The sequence below is a fragment of the Nomascus leucogenys genome, chromosome 6 (assembly GCF_006542625.1).
Source record: "Nomascus leucogenys isolate Asia chromosome 6, Asia_NLE_v1, whole genome shotgun sequence".
Classification (NCBI taxonomy): Eukaryota; Metazoa; Chordata; class Mammalia; order Primates; family Hylobatidae; genus Nomascus; species Nomascus leucogenys.
Genome location: NC_044386.1, coordinates 79,905,133 through 79,925,073, shown reverse-complemented (window position 1 = coordinate 79,925,073; position 19,941 = coordinate 79,905,133). Strand labels below are relative to the sequence as shown.

The 19,941-nt window shown below is 40.3% G+C and overlaps 1 protein-coding gene and 1 long non-coding RNA gene across 2 annotated transcripts in view; one reads left to right on the top strand and one right to left on the bottom strand.

Annotated features, from left to right (window-relative positions):
* Positions 1-19,941, top strand: part of RORA (RAR related orphan receptor A) — a 739,200-nt gene that overhangs the window by 539,091 nt on the left and 180,168 nt on the right. Inside the window, exon 2 of the mRNA XM_030814505.1 lies at positions 9,316-9,345. Coding sequence (XP_030670365.1) covers positions 9,316-9,345 — 30 coding nt within the window. The remainder of the gene's footprint in view (positions 1-9,315; positions 9,346-19,941) is intronic.
* On the bottom strand, positions 785-6,455 carry LOC100588729. The gene is made up of 3 exons (XR_001115946.2): positions 6,024-6,455; positions 5,592-5,666; positions 785-1,306 (listed from the first exon to the last, which is right to left on the bottom strand). It is a non-coding gene; the product is annotated as an uncharacterized LOC100588729 (long non-coding RNA).

The window sequence follows — 19,941 nt, the reverse complement described above, 5'->3', positions numbered from 1 at the left end:
ATATTCATGATTAATTCCTAAAATTTCTAGTGGTGGAATTTTAGAATGAAAGAAGAAATCTTTTTCCTCTCCTTTTAGTGATGAGGAAACTGAGGATCGGAGAGAGTATCTTGCCCCAAATTATATAGCTGGTAAGTGGCAGAGCTGGGAATAGAATCCAGATTTCCTGACTCTAAAATCCCATATGGGAGCATAGCTTATACATCTAATCTAACAATACCAAACTTTTCTTCATAAAATCTGTGAATGCAAGGTAAGTATTTTGCTGTTGTTGTTTTGGAGACGGAGTCTCATTCTGTCACACAGGCTGGAGTTCAGTGGCACAATCTCTGCTCACTGCAACCTCTACTTCCTGGGTTCAAGTGATTCTTATGCCTCAGCCTCCTGAGCAGCTGGGACTTCAGGCATGCGCCACCATACCCAGCTAATTTTTTTGGTATTTTTTGGCAGAAATGGGGTTTCACCATGTTGGCCAGGCTGGTCTCAAACTCCTGACCTCAAGTGATCTGCCCGCCTCAGCCTCCCAAGAGAAGTATCTTGATGGCTACTTTCTTTTCTTGAGTTTTTATCAGAGCAATCACCAATCCAGACAAACTGCCTAAAGTTCTGTAATCAGAGGGGAGTAGAGAGGCTACAAATAGTAATGATCTATGATTTCCTAATTTATAATTTAATCGGTTTTTCATATGTCTTCTTCAAAGTGTTAATAATATTGATACTCTAAAAAATTCTTTATGGACCCATGGTATTCTATATATTAGGAAATAACTGGTCACCACTTCTCTACTTTTAAATATTTGTTTAATACCCCATTGGATCCTGGGGCTTTTACTTTTCATCTTACCTGAGAGTGGGTCTCATTTGCTCCAAATTTGGAACTGAATTTCTCTCGTCTCCACTTTGGCAGATTCCCTCTCTTCTCTAGGTGATTCAAGACATGAGTGAATGCATGGGGTTGTTCCTTCCTCATCATAACATAGTGATACCCTTGGTCTATCTATGCTTCTGCCATCAGTAGCAGACTTCGTTTTGGGGGGAGCTGCAGACCAGGTGATATTTCTTCAGTCTTTACTTGCCTTGACTTGGTATGCTGACCAGGATCCATGCTCGATGAGGTATGATTTAGGTTGTCTATCCAAGGGCATGATACATGCAAACTTCCCATAGTGTCTGACTCGCTTTGGGGCCAGTAACTCCATAATCTTTGGGCCATCCTCATCCAACCTGTTCTGGTAGCTTCGACTTTGGGGGCTGCAGCTATAGCCGGCATCCAGGCAAGTCACCCACAGACAGTTCACGTCCGTACCTGCCCATATGAGTGACAAAGATAAACAGATTTAACAGACTGCAGAGGCACATAAAGTAAAGCATTTCTGGAAAAGCATGGTGAAAGCTGCTGATGTTTACCTGAGCTGAATTATTCACTTAGAAGATAAAACTGCTCAATTCTAGAAGGCTAAGCTGAAAGTGTTGATATCAGTTCACACCTCTGCCCTCAGAGCTCCAAGATCAAATTTAAATCAACCAGGTAATATCTAATGGATAGCATCATCTTCCATACAGACACTCAATAAAAGGAAATCAATTTGAAAAAATAAGGCTTCTTATGATTCTTACTATACATAAGTACTAATCATACATTGGGACCAGTAAATAACAAGAGAAATTATCCTCCTTACGTATGGACTTTTCGTAATGCATTGAATAGTAATCTCTCAGAAGAGGGATGTTTCCCAAATAAGTTTTGTCTGAAGATTTCTTTCTCAGATAGACTGACGGTCTCTTTATGTTGCCTTTGCTGGGGAACCCAGAATGAGGCTTTGTCCTTGGAACTGTTTTGTTAAAGATAAAGGCAGGACTTGAAAGAGGGCATACTTCTGGTCTGCCTGTCCAAAATTAAAAGATATTTCTGGGCACTAATGTCAGGAAATATGACCTAGAGATGGAGAGCAATCACAGATTTTTTTTTCGAATTCAAAAAACGGGAAAAATTCCTCTTATCCATTCCCATAACCATTTTTCAAACTAAAATGGAATATTTTTCATGGCGTCAAAAGCACCTTGGTTGGTAAAAGAGCTGAAATATTATTGCCGAAACAGCTCAACCTACGCTCAAATCGAACATAAAAGAAACCTCCCATTACAGTATTATTAATGTTCATAATTAGTATATCTAAATGATTTTTAAAGGCTTTTTATGCAATTACAAAATGTTTGATTGTCATAACATTGCTAATGCTTTGATGCGTTCCACGTGTTGTCCTTGGTCCCTGCAACCCTGGCACATAATTTATTTCTCTTTTGAGTGAACTCTAAGCATTAGTGTCCATTAAGAATTTTTGAAACAAAGTCCAAAGATTACTTGGAGCACTTTCAGTAATATGTACTGATTATCATTAATAGTTCTTTTGTCCTAGACAAGGACATTGTTTTGTAACATCGTTTTGTTTGGCGAGGCCCTACTCGGGCTGTGTTCCGGATCCGCCTCGTGCATAGATTTTCTTTTTGACTATGTGTCGAATGGAGCAGTCTCCTGGGACAACTCAGGATTGAGGAGGAGGGGGACATAAGGCCAGCACAAAGTGATGTTTTTTCTTTAGAAAACAATTATTAGCTATTCAAAAAAAGAAGCCTAAATTCTAGGCCTCGTTTCTTAGCTAGTGTTCATGCACTGCATATAAATTTGCCATTTTAACTGCTAGCTCCTCACAATGAGGAAGTCAAAAAGAAGTAAGGAGAGCACAGTGGATCCAGGAGAGCACAGTGGATCCAGGAGAGCACAGCCTTTGCAGCATGCTTGTTGAGAATGTGGCAGGGAGTGGGTTAAGTGTTTGGGTTTTATTTGGAAAATTCTTTCCTTAGCTCTCCAATGCTGCCTTCCTGGATTATCCCGTTTAATAACAGGATTAATGGGTTTTGCCTATGTCCAATCAACGGTTGTCTCTCTGTTTATCTAATATAAAGTGTATTCACAAGGTGTATGCAATAAGAAACATACTTTAGTAGGAAAGAGGTACTATATCCTGTGCCCCACGTGAATTATCTTACATTTTACTATAAACCTAGTCCTAAGAATTTTATTCCCATTTTATAGAATAAGAAAAGAAAGGCTCAGAGAAGTTAAGCTATTTGCCCAAGCTCTCATAGCTTAAATAATAGGTGTCTTCTTTAACTCAGACATCTTGCAGGGAGGGAGAATAAATCTTGTGAAAGCCTTCAGATTTGGAGCCCTCCTTTTCTAAGAATTAAAGGAGGAGTCAATGTGCAAGCCTGATGCAGAGACATGAGTTGGGCCAATTCAAGACTTTGTTCATTATCACTCAACACATCACTTCTTCCCTGCCACATTCACTTGCAATGTAAAAATATTGACATATATTTAAAATAAAAGGAAATCTACATGGCATGGTTTTGAGTGGTTTGTTTGTTTGTTTGAGATGGAGTCTCGCACACTCACCCAGGCTGGAGTGCAGTGGCGTGATCTCAACTCACTGCAACCTCCACCTCCCAGGTTCAAGTGATTCTCCTGCCTCAGTCTCCCGAGTAGCTGGGATTACAGGCACCTACCAGCACACCTGGCTAATTTTTTGTATTTTTAGTAGAGACTATGGGTTTCACTGTGTTGGCCAGGCTGGTCTCAAACACCTGACGTCATGATCCACCCATCGTGGCCTCTCAAAGTGCTGGGATTACAGGCGTGAGCCACCATGACCAGCCTGTTTGTTTTTTAATACTAACACAGAATTTTTTTCATGTTTATAACATCTATCTCAAAAGACACACAGGCTGAATACTGGCAAAGTGGCAGAGTGACATCTTTGTCAAGTCTAGAGCCTTGTCCAGGATGCAAGGCCTCTGGAAATGCTAGTTTGGTAACTGCCAAATCTGGGGAGAGGAAAAATGCCACCTCTTACTAAAAAAAAAGAAAAAAAGGTAAAATTAACTGGATACCCAGACAATTTCCTAAAAACCAAGAGACAATTAGAAGTCCGTCAAGAAAGTTCACTGGTCCAAGATTTGGCACTGATGGGAAATACCAGCTTACATTCCTGAAGTGCTCTGTTCTGGGTGACTATAATGAAACTTCCCTACTGATAACCATGGCAGGGCTAAATCTGTGATATTTTCATGACATTTCCTCTGCTTTACTTTGAAGCATGGCCAGTTAAAGAGAGTCAAGCATTCCTGCTGTATTAGAAGCCCAACTTTGCTTTGGACCAAATATTTATGGGGCCTTTTAGCCCTCCTGGTTTTAGGGGTTTAATTGGCAATTTAAAACTTCTGTCATATTGTTAAGTTAGAAATTGTGCTCAAGCATTACCTGGAAATCTGGAAATACACCTGCCGTGTGTGTGTGTGTGTGTGTGTGTGTGTGTGTGTGTATCTGGGTAAAATAGAAGGAGACTTACATCTTTATCAAAAGGTGCCGTTTTTCTCTAGCCTGGATAATTTTTAAAGATCGCCCAAGAAAAGTGCATCTTTTACTTATATAACCTTTTGTGGGCACTGCCTCTTTTCTTCTTTGGTTGTTAAAGGCAAGAAGAAAAAAAGTTTCAGGGGGTTACCTTTGATTATGAGCTACACTGGATTTCTTACGGTGAGAAATACATCTGACAGCCTGTTGCTTGGAAAGATGTGGTTTGGTCTGATAGCTTGGAAGCAGGGCAAGGAGCCACTGGTTGATGAACTGGAAGGGAAATTAAGAAATCATGATGGCTGGGCAAGGTGGCTCACGCCTTTAATCCAGCACTTTGAGAGGCTGATGCGGGAGGATTGCTTGAGGCCAGGCATTCAAGATCAGCCTGAACAACATGGCAAGACCCCTATCTCTACAAAAAAAGTAAAAGTTCTCTGGGCATGGTGCCACATGCCTGTAGTTCCAGCTAGTAGGGAGGCTGAGGTGAGAGGATGGCTTGAGCCTGAGAGGTCAAGGCTGCAGCGAGCTATGATGGTGCCACTGCACTCTGGTTCAGGCAACACACTGAGAACCTGTCTCGAAGAAAAAAAATGTCACTGACTACCTCATTCTGCACATGAGAAAACTAAGACCCAGAGAAGCTAAATTATTTGCCCAAGTCATCCACTGTGTTCGCTTTGGGCTCAGGGTGTATGTGTATTTTAGATTTAGAAACTTGGTTCCACCCCGTCATTCACCACAACTCTATCAAGTCCCTATCTCTCTAGAGAGCATTACCCTGCTCGTGGTCTGTTTGTGATTCTCTGAGGAAGGATCTTGGTGTTCTTCCCAGTCATTTGGAAGTGAATCAAAACCTGCACAACAGCTGGACTTGGTTCGATGCCCTTCGGTAGTGGGGACCAAAGTCCTTGCCTGTGCTGATCAGCAGCCCACTTGGATAACGCAGCCACTTGCTAGTGAGTAGGTCGCTTCCTTTTGTTTATTTTTTTAAATTTAAGACTGGGTGTCACTATGTTGCCCAGGCTGGACTTGAACTCCTGGGCTCAAGCTATCCTCCTGCCTCAGTCGCCCGAGTAGCTGGGATTACGGGTACCCACCACCATACCAGGCTCTTTCCCTAGACTTTAGAGAGTGAAGAGAATGGAGCTTGGGATCTAGAATAGAGTACACTTACTTTAAGGAACTTGGTTCTCTGTCTCGTGCTCTCTTCCATCAGATATGAGGATATTTTCTAGTCAGAGTACTTGATCTGAAAACCAGAGTCCTAGGCCATGAGTCAGTATGAAACTGAGGGACATCATGAGTAGCAATGGCATAGCTTTCAGTAGCACATGGTAATTCAGTTTGGTTAAACTATGTGAGTTTCTCACCCCTTACCAAAGTCATTTGTGTCACATTTCCCAATTTGTAAAGCTCTTCATACATCCTTATTTCCTTTAATTTTCACAACAGTCTTTTAAGTGTCATCATGATTATACACAATTTTAAAAACCAAGAAATTCAGGACTAGAAAAGTTAAGTAACTTTTTCAAGGTCTCTCAACCTAGAAGCAGGAAAATGGGCTATAAACGCAAGCTCAGGTCAGCTTGACTCCAGATCTAGTTACCTTAAGAGCTGCCTTTATTCTTGGATTCCTCATTAGAATTAGAATTATTTGCCTCCTTGAGACTTATTGTAGTTTATCTTTAGTAAGCCTGATTCTCCCAAAAATCTTGATTCAGAGCTACTGCTGGAGGTAGCACTAGCTTTACATACGAGTTTTTTTCTGAAGGCCTTTCTCCTTCCACTTGAGGAAAAACACTGGCAATGTATGACTGCTATGAGCTCACTGAGGATGAACTCTCTTCCTGGTGAGAAAAACAGGAATCTTGTAACCTCTAGGAAAATGAGAAAAAGAAAAGGGGAGACCCATCCCTCATTTAAGCATGAGAAAATGGCTGCTGGTAACAAACCCAGGCACACATGCCTGCTGCGAATGAAGGCCTAAGGCGGGCAAGTGTGGGTAATTCGGACAGCTGGATTCCTGGCAGAATACTATGTTTTAGAATATTCCGGAACATTCTAGATTCAATTCAATATGCTCTTCCAGTAGTAGGGACTGTGGTTTCTATGTGCTTGCATCAGCATCTGAGTACATCTTTCACCCAACCTCAGGATGAGTCTTCCTGGTTTAAATATGGCTGAGGGCACTCCCATAGGTTTAAATTATTTGCAGAGCTGACTGCTGAGTGGTATGCTCCAAGGAGTAAAACTTTTTTGAGTATTTACTCTTTTGAGGGTACATCTATCCTAGCGTTTTTAAAGATTTGCCATGAGTGTACTTCCAGTTTAATATAACTTTCCACAGAGAAATGTTTTATTATGCCAATTAAACTTCCCTGAGCCTCAGTTTCCCCATCTGTGAAATGAAAAGGATGTTTTCTGCTTTTTTTGGTACTTCTGTGGAATCATTTACTATGAGGTACTAGAGCTTCTATGGAGAAATTAGGTTTCAGAGGAACAAAGAGAATTCCAATACATTTTCTGATTTTTTTCATTAAATTTGCCTTTTGTGTGTTTGTATTGTTTTTGTTTGTTCACTTTCTCTAGGGAAGCAGACTTCTGTCTTGAGAATGGCTAAGTTAAAAAAAAATAAATATCATGCACAGTCATATCTCCATAATTAAGCAGTTGTAATGCAATTTTAAAAAATATTGCTCTTGTGTCAGGAGTGTGTCTTCTAAGCTTTTCTCCATAAAAATGTGTTTAATTGATTGGTATATCTTCATTGGCTATAATAAATATAATTTACATTCTTCTTGTATAGGTTAAGGCTGCCATATAAAATACAGAATGCACAGTTAAATTTGAATGTAAGATAAACTACAAATTAGTATCAGAAATTCAAATTTTACTGGGTAGCCTGTATTTTATCTACTAAATCTGGCAACTCCAATATAAGTGTAGCTCCCAGTTATTTATATTGATTATTAATTGATAGTTAAACAAAACTGAGGGACCGAAAGATTGTGTTGTTGCCAAAGTCATGCTTTCCTCCTGGAGACAGATAATGAAAAGTTTTAGCTCCATGCCAGCTACTGCGACCTCCAAGATCAAGCAGCTTTCTTGGGAAGATTTTCAAAATCTATTATCAATGTAATCGTCATGAAAATATTTGATGAGAACACTGCATCACGCTGTATAATAAATTTAAGTAGAAAAGTCAAAGCAGTGGTATTTTCATCAGGCCTTTGGATGTCAACAGAAAATAGTTCCACACTCAGCGAATATAGATAGGTCTGTTTTGGGCTGTATTAAATCCAATTGTGTGGAGGTTTTGAATAATCAGGAGAGACAGCCTAAGCACTTTCTCTTCAAAGTGATTTTACAGAAAGCACTATTTCCTAAGGAAAATACACATATAGCTCTCATAATGCTGAAAGTGCACTAATGTATCAATTTATTGGTGCTGGTGTCATGAGCTGGAGTTGCAAATTGTATTCAGATTTTAAACTTTACTCCCTGCTGCTGCTGGGGGAAGTTCTCTTCCCACGATAAAGGTTATTTCAAAAAATTCTAGAACGCTTTTGTAGTTTTCACGTGAGACAGTCTTCAAGGATTTTTTTAGAAGGTTCTAACTTCACTTTGTGAAGCCAACTCAAACATGATTTAAAAAAAAAACAAAAACAAACAAACAAAACAATAGTTTTCCTCAATAAAAGTTGCGGGGTGGGGGAGAAGAATTTGAGTTGGGCTGTGTAATTTCAGCTTCCCCAAATAAGTCCTTTGGAAAGCGTTGGGGGGAGCAAGTGTGTGATTTTGGTCTTAGCTCACAACTTCGGAACCAACTTTTTAAAAAATGTCTGCCGTGGATTTTCATAACAGATTTCTTCCCCGTACGACATGTTCCCTAGCTAAGTAATAGGTCTGAGGTGGCTGCCAAATTTTGCAACAACCTTTACTTTCCAAAGGAGGGTTAAATGGTTCCCTTAATAACTTGAAAGAAAAAAAAATTTCAAGGTTTACCACAGTTCTTAGTCACAGGCTGAATGTTTTCAACAGTTTTACGACTTTGAGCCTACTTAGTCTCAAGAACGTCTCCCAAGAAGAATGCAGCATAAAGGATTCAAAATGTAGTAATTCTGAAATGGAGATAGTGTTGTTTGCATCAAAGCATACGTTCATTCAGGACTTCTGTGCCAAATGTTGCTTAGTTCTATTTGTCACCTGCTACCTATAAATCATCCTGAAATATCAAGGGTGCTGACTCATGAATCGCTCATGTTTTCGTAGTTTGTGTTCATACATTTCATTCAGTTGTGTTTCAACTGTATGACACATTTGGGGGTCATTTGTAGAGAAGTAGCAGTGATTCCCTTTCTGACCTTAATGAGTACAGACACATAGGTACATTTGGTGGATGTATTTCCCCTTCACCATTAAAAGTTGTGCTTCATGGGAGGAGGAAGGGTCGTTTTCATTAAAGAGTAAACACAGAACCAATGGCCATAGCAAATCAATTGCTGTGTTGCTCATCTTACCTGCTCAGGCAGGCTGGCATTGCTCTCTTGTGCCTTAAGTCTTTCCCACTCTGCCTATAAACATGATTGTCTCCCCTACTTAAAATAAAAAATAAGAGTCTCCGCGCGTCCTTTTTAACCCTGTTTAGTTATTGTCCATGCTCCCCACTTTTACCACAGAACCTCTTAAACCAGGAGGTTATGGTCGCTGCCACATCATTCACGGTTGCATGCCTTTGGGGTAGGTCTAGTGACACTCCTGTGCAATATTAAAACTGGTCTTGCTTCCACATCCCCATCTGAACTAAACGCCTTCCTGAGCACACTGGGAATGACGGACATTCAAAGCAACACACATAGGGCACTTTCTAACCTACATTATTGTTTCTTCTCTTCCAGGTATCTCAGTAACGAAGAAGACACATACATGTAAGTAATGCATTTTTTTTCTGTCCAAAGTTTTCTGAAGAGTTGGAATTCGCATATGTCTGGCTGCTGTGACCCTTCAAGTATAAACTAATGTTTCAGCTGTGATCCATGGTCAACAGAGGTCATTTTTTTTCAATCTGTAGTGGTCGGAAGTGGCACATCTCCACCTGTTTGTACTGAGTGTGTGTTGAAGAGAGAGGCTAGAGACATATTCTGATGAATTCCAGTGTTTCAAGCCATGAAGCTTTAGAAAAATCATGGAATCTAGCCAGGAGGATCAATTACTTACTGATCACCCTTATTCTAGATCCTTCTTAGAAGAGCTGGTATGTTTCTAGGAAACATCACCTTGATTTCTTTTAAACTTTGGTCTCCTTTTCCTCACCACTAGTTCACAAATTAGGCCGTTTCGTACTCATGTCTGTGGAGCAGAGATGCTGACTGGGAATAGAGGCGCTGTCGCTCGACCACGGGCATGGCCTGCGAGGGCCCTGATAAATGGCATCGGTAGTTTGATGTGGAAACGTGTGCTGGATTTATGCTCTGTATTCATCCCACTTCTCAGGTTCAACTGCTTTCATCAATTGCCTTCATTTGAACTACACCATAAGTTACAAACTCACGTCAATGTAAGGTGTTGTGATTTGCAATCTGAGCAATGATGTTTGACTGTGCCTTGAACCTCAGGATGAAACAAGACATCATTGATGCAGGCAGTCAACTTTCACTGTAATTGACCAGCATATTATTTAGGCTTTGAATTAATGGTGTCATTAGAATTTGATGACTATTTTAGACCACGGATACGTGCTACCTATGAGATACGTTTGGGCATTCTTCTAAGGCAAGCAGTGGAGATATTTATGGCACAATACAGGGACAACAAGGATGTATCCCCCAGTTTTTCCTAATTACACTTTAAATTTTTTTATTTCATGTGAAACGTTTGGGGGAAAACATCTGTATTACATCAAAGTAGTTTATCTTGTGCCTCAGTTGATTCTTGAAATCTGCTCTTGGGTTTGTCTGTCTGTCTATCTGTATTTGTAGAAAACAAAAATGAAAAAAAAAAAAGAAAAAAAACAAAAAACGTCAAATTGGATGAGAAGTTGCCTGACTCTGAGGGCCCTGTCCTGCAGTCTCTCCACGTGGCTCTCTCATGGCCTTCAATGGAATGTTTGCTTGAGGAACAATGAAAAGGTCAGGCCCGTACTAGACACATGATCCGGATGGCACCTCCATCTCTCAATGCACAGTTCCAGTTGGCTGTCCCTCCATCAGGGTAGTCTGTGACCCTTAGCTTTTTGGGGGTTGTTTTGTCGTTGTTGTTGTTCTTGTTCTTGCTGTTGTCGGTGCATAATTGAGCTCATGATGACTGAGAGATTGACAGTGCAGGAGACTGAAGTCCTCTGTATATCCGCAGGGCAGGCATGGTACAGAGCGCTTCCTTGCACAGCCTTGCCCATGAGCTCGTCCCTGGCCCGGAGGGACCCACTCTAGAGGTGGTAAGTAATTCAGTCTTTCTGCTAGCTCAGTCCTGGGCCTCTCCCCAACAGGGGCTGATGATTGTGCCTACTGTTTATGGTGGTTTGGGGTATGGACTCCTGGCCACCTGGCAATGTACAGAAAGCTACTGACTGTTTGCATTATGACTTGGCTCTTAGATAAGTGGACAAAACCACTACTTCAGCTCCACTAGACATGAAGAGTACATCTCAACTAATAAGATAACATAGACAGAGATCTAGATGTTACCTAGTATACAGACAGTCCATATAAAGAGAGACATTCGAGGAACTGTCATCCCTGAGAATAATTTTCTTGGGCTATTGCAGAAACAATAACCTGTGGTCGAGTTTAAATTCATGGAGGGACTTAGATGACAGCATGAGAGTGGTGGCTAGAGAGGAAAAATTGGTGTTCTAATAACAGACACTTGAACCAGGTGGGTCTTTCCACAAAGGCTTAAAGAATTTCATCAGCTATACTGGCTTTAATGCAAAATCAAGATATAGCCACACACGGTGGACTTTGAGTGCCTTTCTAACTGTGAAAATCGGCAAGAAAATTCTTAGGCATTAAGCTTGAAGTCAGTGTAGAAAGACTTAAAGCTCCTTTTATATAATGGACAGAAAGATTTGGATCAGAAATGATATTGTTTTGGTTGATGTTTACTTTCATGATTTGGGGGAGAGGGCCCAGAATAAAAATGGCCAAATGACAAAATTGGAAAGAATAGCACCTGAAAACACAGTTGACACAAAACTTTACACACGCCAAGGAGAAACTGAATTGTCCAAGTTACATGTTAGTGGAAGTCCTCCGTGCCACTTGAATATGGAGATTGTTTTTGTCACCCAGCTCAGCAGACAGCCCATCGTATTTCTGATCTTAGCATCTCCACAGGGGCCCACAGCTTGTGAGGAGAAAGACAATCAATCAGTTTTTTCTCTAATAACAGTCACCCAAATGACTTCTTCTTTAGCATTTGTTGAATTTTTCTTGAAAACGGAACTGTCCTAACTTGCCTATACGTTTTTTTTTAAGATGTTAAATTCCAGCTCCTCTTAAATCATCTTGACATCTGTTCTTCAAAAAGTTTCACTGTCAGTGAAGTGTATGAATTCATTTTTGTACCGTCTCAAAACTTCCATTTTTAGCCAGGGTTCTGGAAACCTTAGTCAAGACTTGACTACATAATCATCGACAGCTGAAGTCACCCGACATTAGCAATTTCAATCTTGGTTTCCTAACTGCCCTCACGGAGAGATTGTTCAACTTACAAATTAATATGTACAGCTGCAGAATATATTATCAGACCAGAGTGTCAGCTCACAGGTACACAAGACAGAGGTGCACATACTGCAAAAGGAGCCTGAATAGTTGTGACACCAGATAGTATTTTAGTCCACCTTGTTATCTGGAAAGCACAGGTATTGTTTCTTTAAAAAAATAAATGTTTTGGGTGACTTGAGCCAGAAATTCCCATGAAAGGAAATTTGATTGTTAAGCTTCAGAGGAGTCCATGGACATAGTCTTTGGGAACTCAGTTTCTCCTAAGTTCCTGAGAAGGGTACCTTAAGTGTTTGTTTTCTCTTTAGTTGGCCAGTGGGAGAAGACAAAGCTTTGGGACTTCTAGTGCTTCTCATGCCCAAATTGTTCAAGGAATTCTTATATTTGTGATGTTCTTCAATTGTTGATAGGAAATGTTGCCGTTGGTTTTTGGTGTGCAAACATAAAAGAGAGTTTTTAATATTAGATCAATTTTACACTGTGGTGTGGAATTTCAATTTAATTTTCATGGGGATTATATAGCACATGCATTTGGTTGGACCCCTTCAAGATTGCTTTGCTTTGGTATTTCACAAGTTTGTTCTGGTCTCTTTCCTGCTGAAATAGCCACCATGCAGATAAGTATCATTTTCTTGGAATCAGCTGCTGTCTTGGTTTTTATTATTTGCCAAGGACAACGAGTCATTCACTCCTGAATTCTTAATCTAATTCTTCTTGGATAGTTCTGCGTTCATTACAGTGTTACAAGAGGATAAATATGGAGGTGAAAAGATGCAACAAATCATCCTAGCTCTTTCCAGCTACTGGAAAGTTTAGCATCATGGAGTCCTAACCTTAGAGGACATATATCAGACAGCCGCCACAACGCAGACCCAAAAGGTATCTGGTAGGCCCCTGAACCATTTCCAGAGGCATCAGACCATTGCTACTTCCTTCTGTTCTCATCTTGTTTACAGTCCTTGTACCTCTTGTCCTAGCCTGCCCTGCCTGCTTTCTCCCACACTGGGGGACAGATACAAGCTTCTGAAAAGTGCAGGTTACTCAGTTAGGAAAATGTGTCAGTTTACTCCCAACTTGAGTTGTTAATTTTCCCCAATAAAAACCCAAACAAGATATGCTTCTGAACCTTCTGAAATATTTTTGTTTAACATGAATAGCCATTAAAAGGTAATCTAGTACATTTTCAAATGTTTGATTGCATCAGGCTAATACCTACAATATAAAATTAAAGCACTGTGTTATTTATAAAAAGATTTAGTTCTCAATAGTAAAATATTTTAGCACAAATCAAAATATTTCTTTGAGAACTAATCTTTTGCATCCATTTTAAAAAGTGTTTATTGCAATCATTTAAAATGGAATAGGTTAATGTATTCACTTTTCACCCCAGAGACTTGGCTTTGAATTTGACTTAGAGAAAATTAGTTTTGAGGCCTCAACCTCCTCTCCACAGGCATTTGTTGATATCACAAATTGAACCCAACAAGTTGTCACAATTGTTGCCATTTACTCAGGAGATCCAAAAACTAGAATAACCTTATTTTCTCATTGTTTTTTCCTTTCCTTGAGGCCGTACTTTTTTATTGTAGACTCTTAGCAACCCCAAACTTAGGGCTCACCCACATTGTCTTCACAGTCCAGGAAAACTCAGGAACCATTCTTGGCAAAGCTAATGGAAGGTGCTTTGGTGATATAGTTAGTAGGTTTCCATGGCAACCCATGTGACTCACAGTGTGACTCAGGGCAGTTATAATTTCAGTTGCTGGCAGGGTGTTCCATTAGGACAGATGTGAGAAGAAGCCACGCCGAAGTTCTTTTGGTAGGCCTTCATCCAGATCCTGTCTGCCCATTGACAAATAGTCAGGAAAAGGGATAACCTAGTACTCACAAAGTAACTGGAAGATTCATCGCTTAGCTTACCAAGGCTAGCAGCTATCTCAGACAGTAAGCTTGCTGGCAGTGGGTCATGACTAAAATACAGGTGCTGGCCTCTTAAAGGGCTAATTAAGGGACAACTACTCATTGAGGACCTACTCTGCGCTGACAGGCTTTTTACCTTCCAGGCGTTTACAGACTAGTTGTAAGTAAAGACTAGAGGGAGACAAGATAGGGGATAGGATGGGATAGAAGTACATAATCACATAAAACAATCTGAAAACACAAATGCCAGGTGTACCAGTTCCATAAGTCAGCTCATAACTGGAAAACAAACTAAGCTGGAAGTATGGGAGAGGAAAAGAAAACTGGAGAAAACATCCAGGATTCTCCTATTGTGATCCAAGCATAAAATAGCAATAAAGCAAAAGGCAAAAATTTAACCCTGGGTGCTAAAACCTATCCCCACTGCTCATCTCCACCCATTCTTACAGAGCAACATCTATTTAGTTTCTTCAAGATCAGCCAGTCTGAGAAAGTAAAAATCCCTCTGTACTGTCTGGAAGCATTTGCCTTGTTTAGAGTCAGCCCGCTCAGCTAGAGCCAAGCCCTCCAAAGCTTAACAGGATTTCTCTGTCTCATCATATTAAAAATAAATGGACTGCACTTGGCCCTGCCAGTCAGTTCTTCCAAAGTAGAAGATTTGCATAGTCTTACAGCCCACAGTTCATGGTGAGGACCTGTGAACTCCATAGAAAAACTGAATAGTTACCTGAGCATTTCCATCCCAACATCCAGTTGATTCAAGTTTGCCCAGTTAGTAGACTTGAGGTTCATGAATTGCATTTGGACAAAAAGTATTTGTATTCCCACTTCATAACATAGGTTCCAAAGGGTGTGTTGAGGTGGCGATTGGCTCTTTAAAATCCATAATCACTACCAGGGAGAAAACAAAAATGCCAAGCCTACCAGGGATTGGTGTGGACTTGATACACTTATTACATACTTGATAAATGCTTAGTTAGACATGATTAGATTGATTTTTAAAAAGGCGCTAGATGTCTATGACATAAGTTTGCATTATGCTTAGTTTAATATTGACAATAATAATGGCAGAAGTAATAGCAGTAGTACCATTACTTGTAGTAGCAGCAGCAGCAATAGCAGGAACACCATCTACCAAGCAATTTGAATATTCGAAGCATTATGTTTAATGCTTTACGTGCATTATCTCATTTAATCTGCTCATCAGCTCTATGAGCTTTGTGCTGCTTGCAGCCGCATTTTAAATAAGAAAATGTACATGAGAGACAAGTAACTTAGAGAAGTGAAAAACCTTGTTAACTCACCCAGCTGGGCAGAGCCTGGAGTCAAAACAGAGTAGATTGCCCCCTTGTGCGCATATAAGAGCCACACTGTTATCTGCAGTATCAACATTAACTAATACTTGTGGGGCACTCAGTGCTAGGCACTTCTCTAAGCACTTTCTAAGTGTTCATTTATTTATCTTTACTACAACTTTGTGAGGTAGGTGTTGCTACTATCCCCACTTTACAGATGAAAACCGAGGTCCAGGGTCCTACAACCAGCTAGTATGTGGTAGAGCCAGGATGTAAAGGCAATCCCCAGTTTAAATGCTTTTAAAATGAAGAGCTTCATTTTTCAGAGTGGTTCTTCCACTCTAAAGTATAGGAAGAAAGCCAAGTGCAACAGTCATTCTTACAATTGACCCAGGTTTCCTTTTACCTTACAACTATGCTACCTCCATAGGCTTCTAAGCTTGAAGAACAAACTGATTATAAGAAAGGGGAATGTTATTCCTACTATGTGAAAAAAAGTATTTAAACGAAGTAGTCTACTGGAAACTATACAGCCTTCTTACTTTATTATTTTTTTTAGAAGGGGACTCGGTCTGTTGGCCAAGCTGGAGTGTAGTGGCATGCGCGTGGCTCACTGCAGCCTCAACCTCTTGGTCTCAGGAGATCCTCCTGCCTCAGCTTCCCAAGTAGCTGGGACATGCTCAGCTAATTTGTTTTTTATTTTTAGTTTTTTGTAGAGACAGGGTCTTGCTGCCTGGGCATGGTGGCCCACCCCTGTAATCCCAGCACTTTGGGAGGCCAGGGCAGGCAGATCACCTGAGGTCAGGAGTTTGAGACCAGCCTGGTCAACATGGTGAAACTCCATCGCTACTAAAAATACAAAGAACAGTCAGGTGTGGTGGCACACACCTGTAATCTCAGCTACTTGGGAGGCTGAGGCATAAGAATCACTTGAACCCGGGAGGCAGAGGTTGCAGTGAGCTGACATCACGCCACTGCACTCCAGCCTGGGCAATGGAGTGAGAGTCTGTCTCAAAAAAAAAAAAAAAAAAAAAGAGAGACAGAGTCTTGCCATGTTGCCCAGGCTGGTCTCTGAACTCTTTAGCTCAAGAGGTCCTCCTGCCTCAGCCTCCTAAAGTGCTGGGATTACAGGTGTGAGACACTGCACCTAGCCAACCTTCTTACTTTAAAAGACCATTACTTATCTTTTTAACAATTTAACTTAGTTCATCAAAGAACTGATGTCTACTTAATGTCATACAACACAACTGATTCCATAATAAAACAATTATTCAAAGTGGTTACTTCTGCTTCTAGGACAGCTATGTACCCCACACTAGTAATAATATATATTTCGTACAGCACACACCCATCTTCCTCTGAAACAAAGCCTTTAATGGACATTAATGACATTTATAATAAATTTAGACTTTTTTGTTAGACCAACTTAGTAATTCATTTATAACTTTCATTACCACAAAGCAGTACTATGATTCAGGACACAGTGGTTTCTTTGAAGCCTACCCAAACCCAAAAAAACCCTGGAAGCTAACAGAATGCTCAGGAAACAGATATATATATATATATCAATGGGATAGATAAGAAAATTAACATCTAGATTTTGAGGATGTTTAAGCATATCTGAACTTAGGACTGGATTCACACTTATATCAGCTTCTTTCTTTATTGCAATCTGTGTGCAAAAGAATAAAAACGTAGAAGAAACAGAGATGTCAATGTGTTTAAAACAAGAAGAGAGTGATCACTCTACATTAACTTTCATGGATGACACTAAATTTTTTACACTGATTTCTTTATCAATTCTGTGGCCAGGAAGTTAGTGTATTTGTAGTCACATGGCCCTTTGGATTATAATTGACATCCACATCTATACATTATAATGATGAAGATTTTTAAGCTATTCAATTAAATGTTTTCCTTTGACTGCCAAAATCCCTCACAATGGAATGTTCTCCACCCAATCCACTTCCACTTCTGGGAAAACGTGTTTTTCTATGTAGGAGTGATAGCTCTTTCCCTTCTTGATTTTGTATATCTCCTAGGCATCAATTCCAGCTCTTAATGTCTTAAATAGTTAATAGCCAAGGATACTGATTAGAAGGCATATTGAGGAGTGGCCAGGCATGGTGGCTCACGCCTGTAATCTCAGCATTTTGGGAGGCTGAGACGGGCGGATTACTGAAGGTCAAGAGTTTGGGACTAACCTGGCCAACATGGTGAAACCCCATCTTAACTAAAAATACAAAAAGTAGCTGCGTGTGGTAGTGTGCACCTGTAATCCCAGCTACTAGGGAGGCTGAGGCAGGATAATCGCTTGGCCTGGGATGCCGAAGTTGCAGTGAGCTGAGATCACAGCACTGCACTCCAGCCTGGGCAATGTAGTGGGACTCCATCTCAAAAAAAAAAAAAGAGGTAGGATATGCTAGATTAAGGTTTGGATTCAATGGAAACGCCTTAATCCATAAATCTTTTATTTTACATTTTCTTCTTAGAGGAAAGGGGAAGGAAATTATATGGTGGGCAATCCAGACACCTGTAATATCGGGGTCTGAGGAGCAGAGGCTGGAAAGTAGACTGCAATTCATACCTACAGAAGGATAGGGCAGGGAGCCAGGCAGATTTTCTTAGCTTAATATTTTTTAACCCCTGCTCTGTGCCTAACATTGTGTAAGGCACATTGCAGTATAGGTAATCTAACTTATATTCTTCCCTGTCTAATAGTTTAGTCTGTATCTAGGAGAAAGGACACACACATTTGAGGAACTTTCAGTAATGAAAGAATTGCAGGAAAATGCAGGGCTATGAAATTTTGCCATTTCAATGGCAAAAACCGCAATTACTTTTGCACCAACCTAATAGAGTATGTGTTTAAATGCTGCATGAGTTGGGAACATGTGTGGTGAGCTGAGCTTGCTCTGGAAGGGTAGCAGGAATTAGGTGTCATCAGGGATGATTGTGTAGATCAGTCTGACTGGAGTAGAGTATTAACAAGGAAAAGGGAGACCATTAAGAACAGAGAGCAGGTTTTGGCTTTCTCTCATAACCAATGTGGAGCCACAGAATGTGTGTGAAAAAAAGCAGTGACCTATAAACAACGTTTTTCTGCCACAGTCATTTAGTTAGGGTTATGTGAATCAGATGTTCCCTGCTCCAGTCCCTTCTCTGAACCCAGGTGACATTTTTATCCTCAGATAGAATTTCTTCTGTGTGTGCTCCTGTAACCAACTATGTTAAAAAAAAAAAAAAAAAAAAAAAAAAAAAAAAAAAAAAAAAAAAAAAAAAACTTATTGAGAAGGAGAGATCTGGTCGGAAAAGAGAAGGCTCTTCCGATTATTAAAGAAAAAGGATGTTCACTTTTTCTCTAACTCCACGGTGTTAAGGTCTAATTGTAAGACCCGTTCTTGCCATTTCATTAAAATCAGAGGCATGGAATGTGCAGTGAAACTTGAAAAATACATAAGCACTTTGAATTTTGTGGCTAATGGTTCTCCTTGCTTTCTTTCATTCGTGCTGCTAATTGGCTGCAGGCTACTCTGCTACCCTGGGAGCCTCTGTCTTTCCAACCCTTTTAAACTCAGCTACAAATAGCTTTATAAAAATTTAAACCCCAAATTCCAAACCTTGCTCACTCCTTAGGTAGGCAAAGTCAACTGCAGTGACTATTACTTTTTCATCAGCACAAAGAATTATTTCCCTCATGTAGCTGGACAATTACGGTAAGAGGACAACTAAGCATCCTTTTCTCATTGTGGATATTTCTTAATTTCCTTAGAATACGTTTCTGTCGTTTTACTTAAAGAATACCAAGGTCCAGATGAGGCATTTTCATTGGCTGCGCGTTCTTAGTCTCCAGTATAATGAACCATATTGAGTTAATTTATCTCTCTTTCTCTTACACCATGTCTTTTTGTGTCGACAAAACTGAAAATTCACTTTCCCTCACCAAGTTGGGGCGTCGGGATAATTGATTGTTACCAGGCTCTGCTGTTAGTAGATAGGATAACACCAGTGCCTCTAGAGAACAGGTGAAAACTAAACTCTGTCCCCTGAGGCCAATGAAATAGCTGTTTGGTCCCTTGTGCGAAACTTCCTAATAACTTAACTGGGCAGCCTCTGGGTCCCTAGAGGGTTTCTCCACAAGAGTATTCCCTCTCTTTGTTAAGATTGCTTATTAAAAATGATTTTATAATGAAGTTGCCTCAAATAGCAGCTCTTTTCCTGGTTGTCCTTGAAGCTGTGGTGAAGAATCTTAGAGACAACTGTCTAGGGTTTTCCTCCTTGTTAAAAACTTCTCTCTTACCACTCTTGCTCTTGATTTTTTAAGGAGACAAAGTCTAACTGACACAAGTCCCTCTCTGGCTGATTATGTCGCTTCAAACATTGTGCAAGGCATTATTGGTAGTTCAACTTGTCATTCGGGCTCAGGAATCGAACTGATCTACGTGGAGTGAGGACAGTTAAGTCTGCAGCGGGAACAGGCTGTCGGGCTTCCCCCTGAGAGCAGCAGCCAAGGAATGCTGTCGCAAACTCTGCCCCTGACTCTATCAAAACAATGATTTCCAATTATTTTATCTCTTTGGTCCTAGAT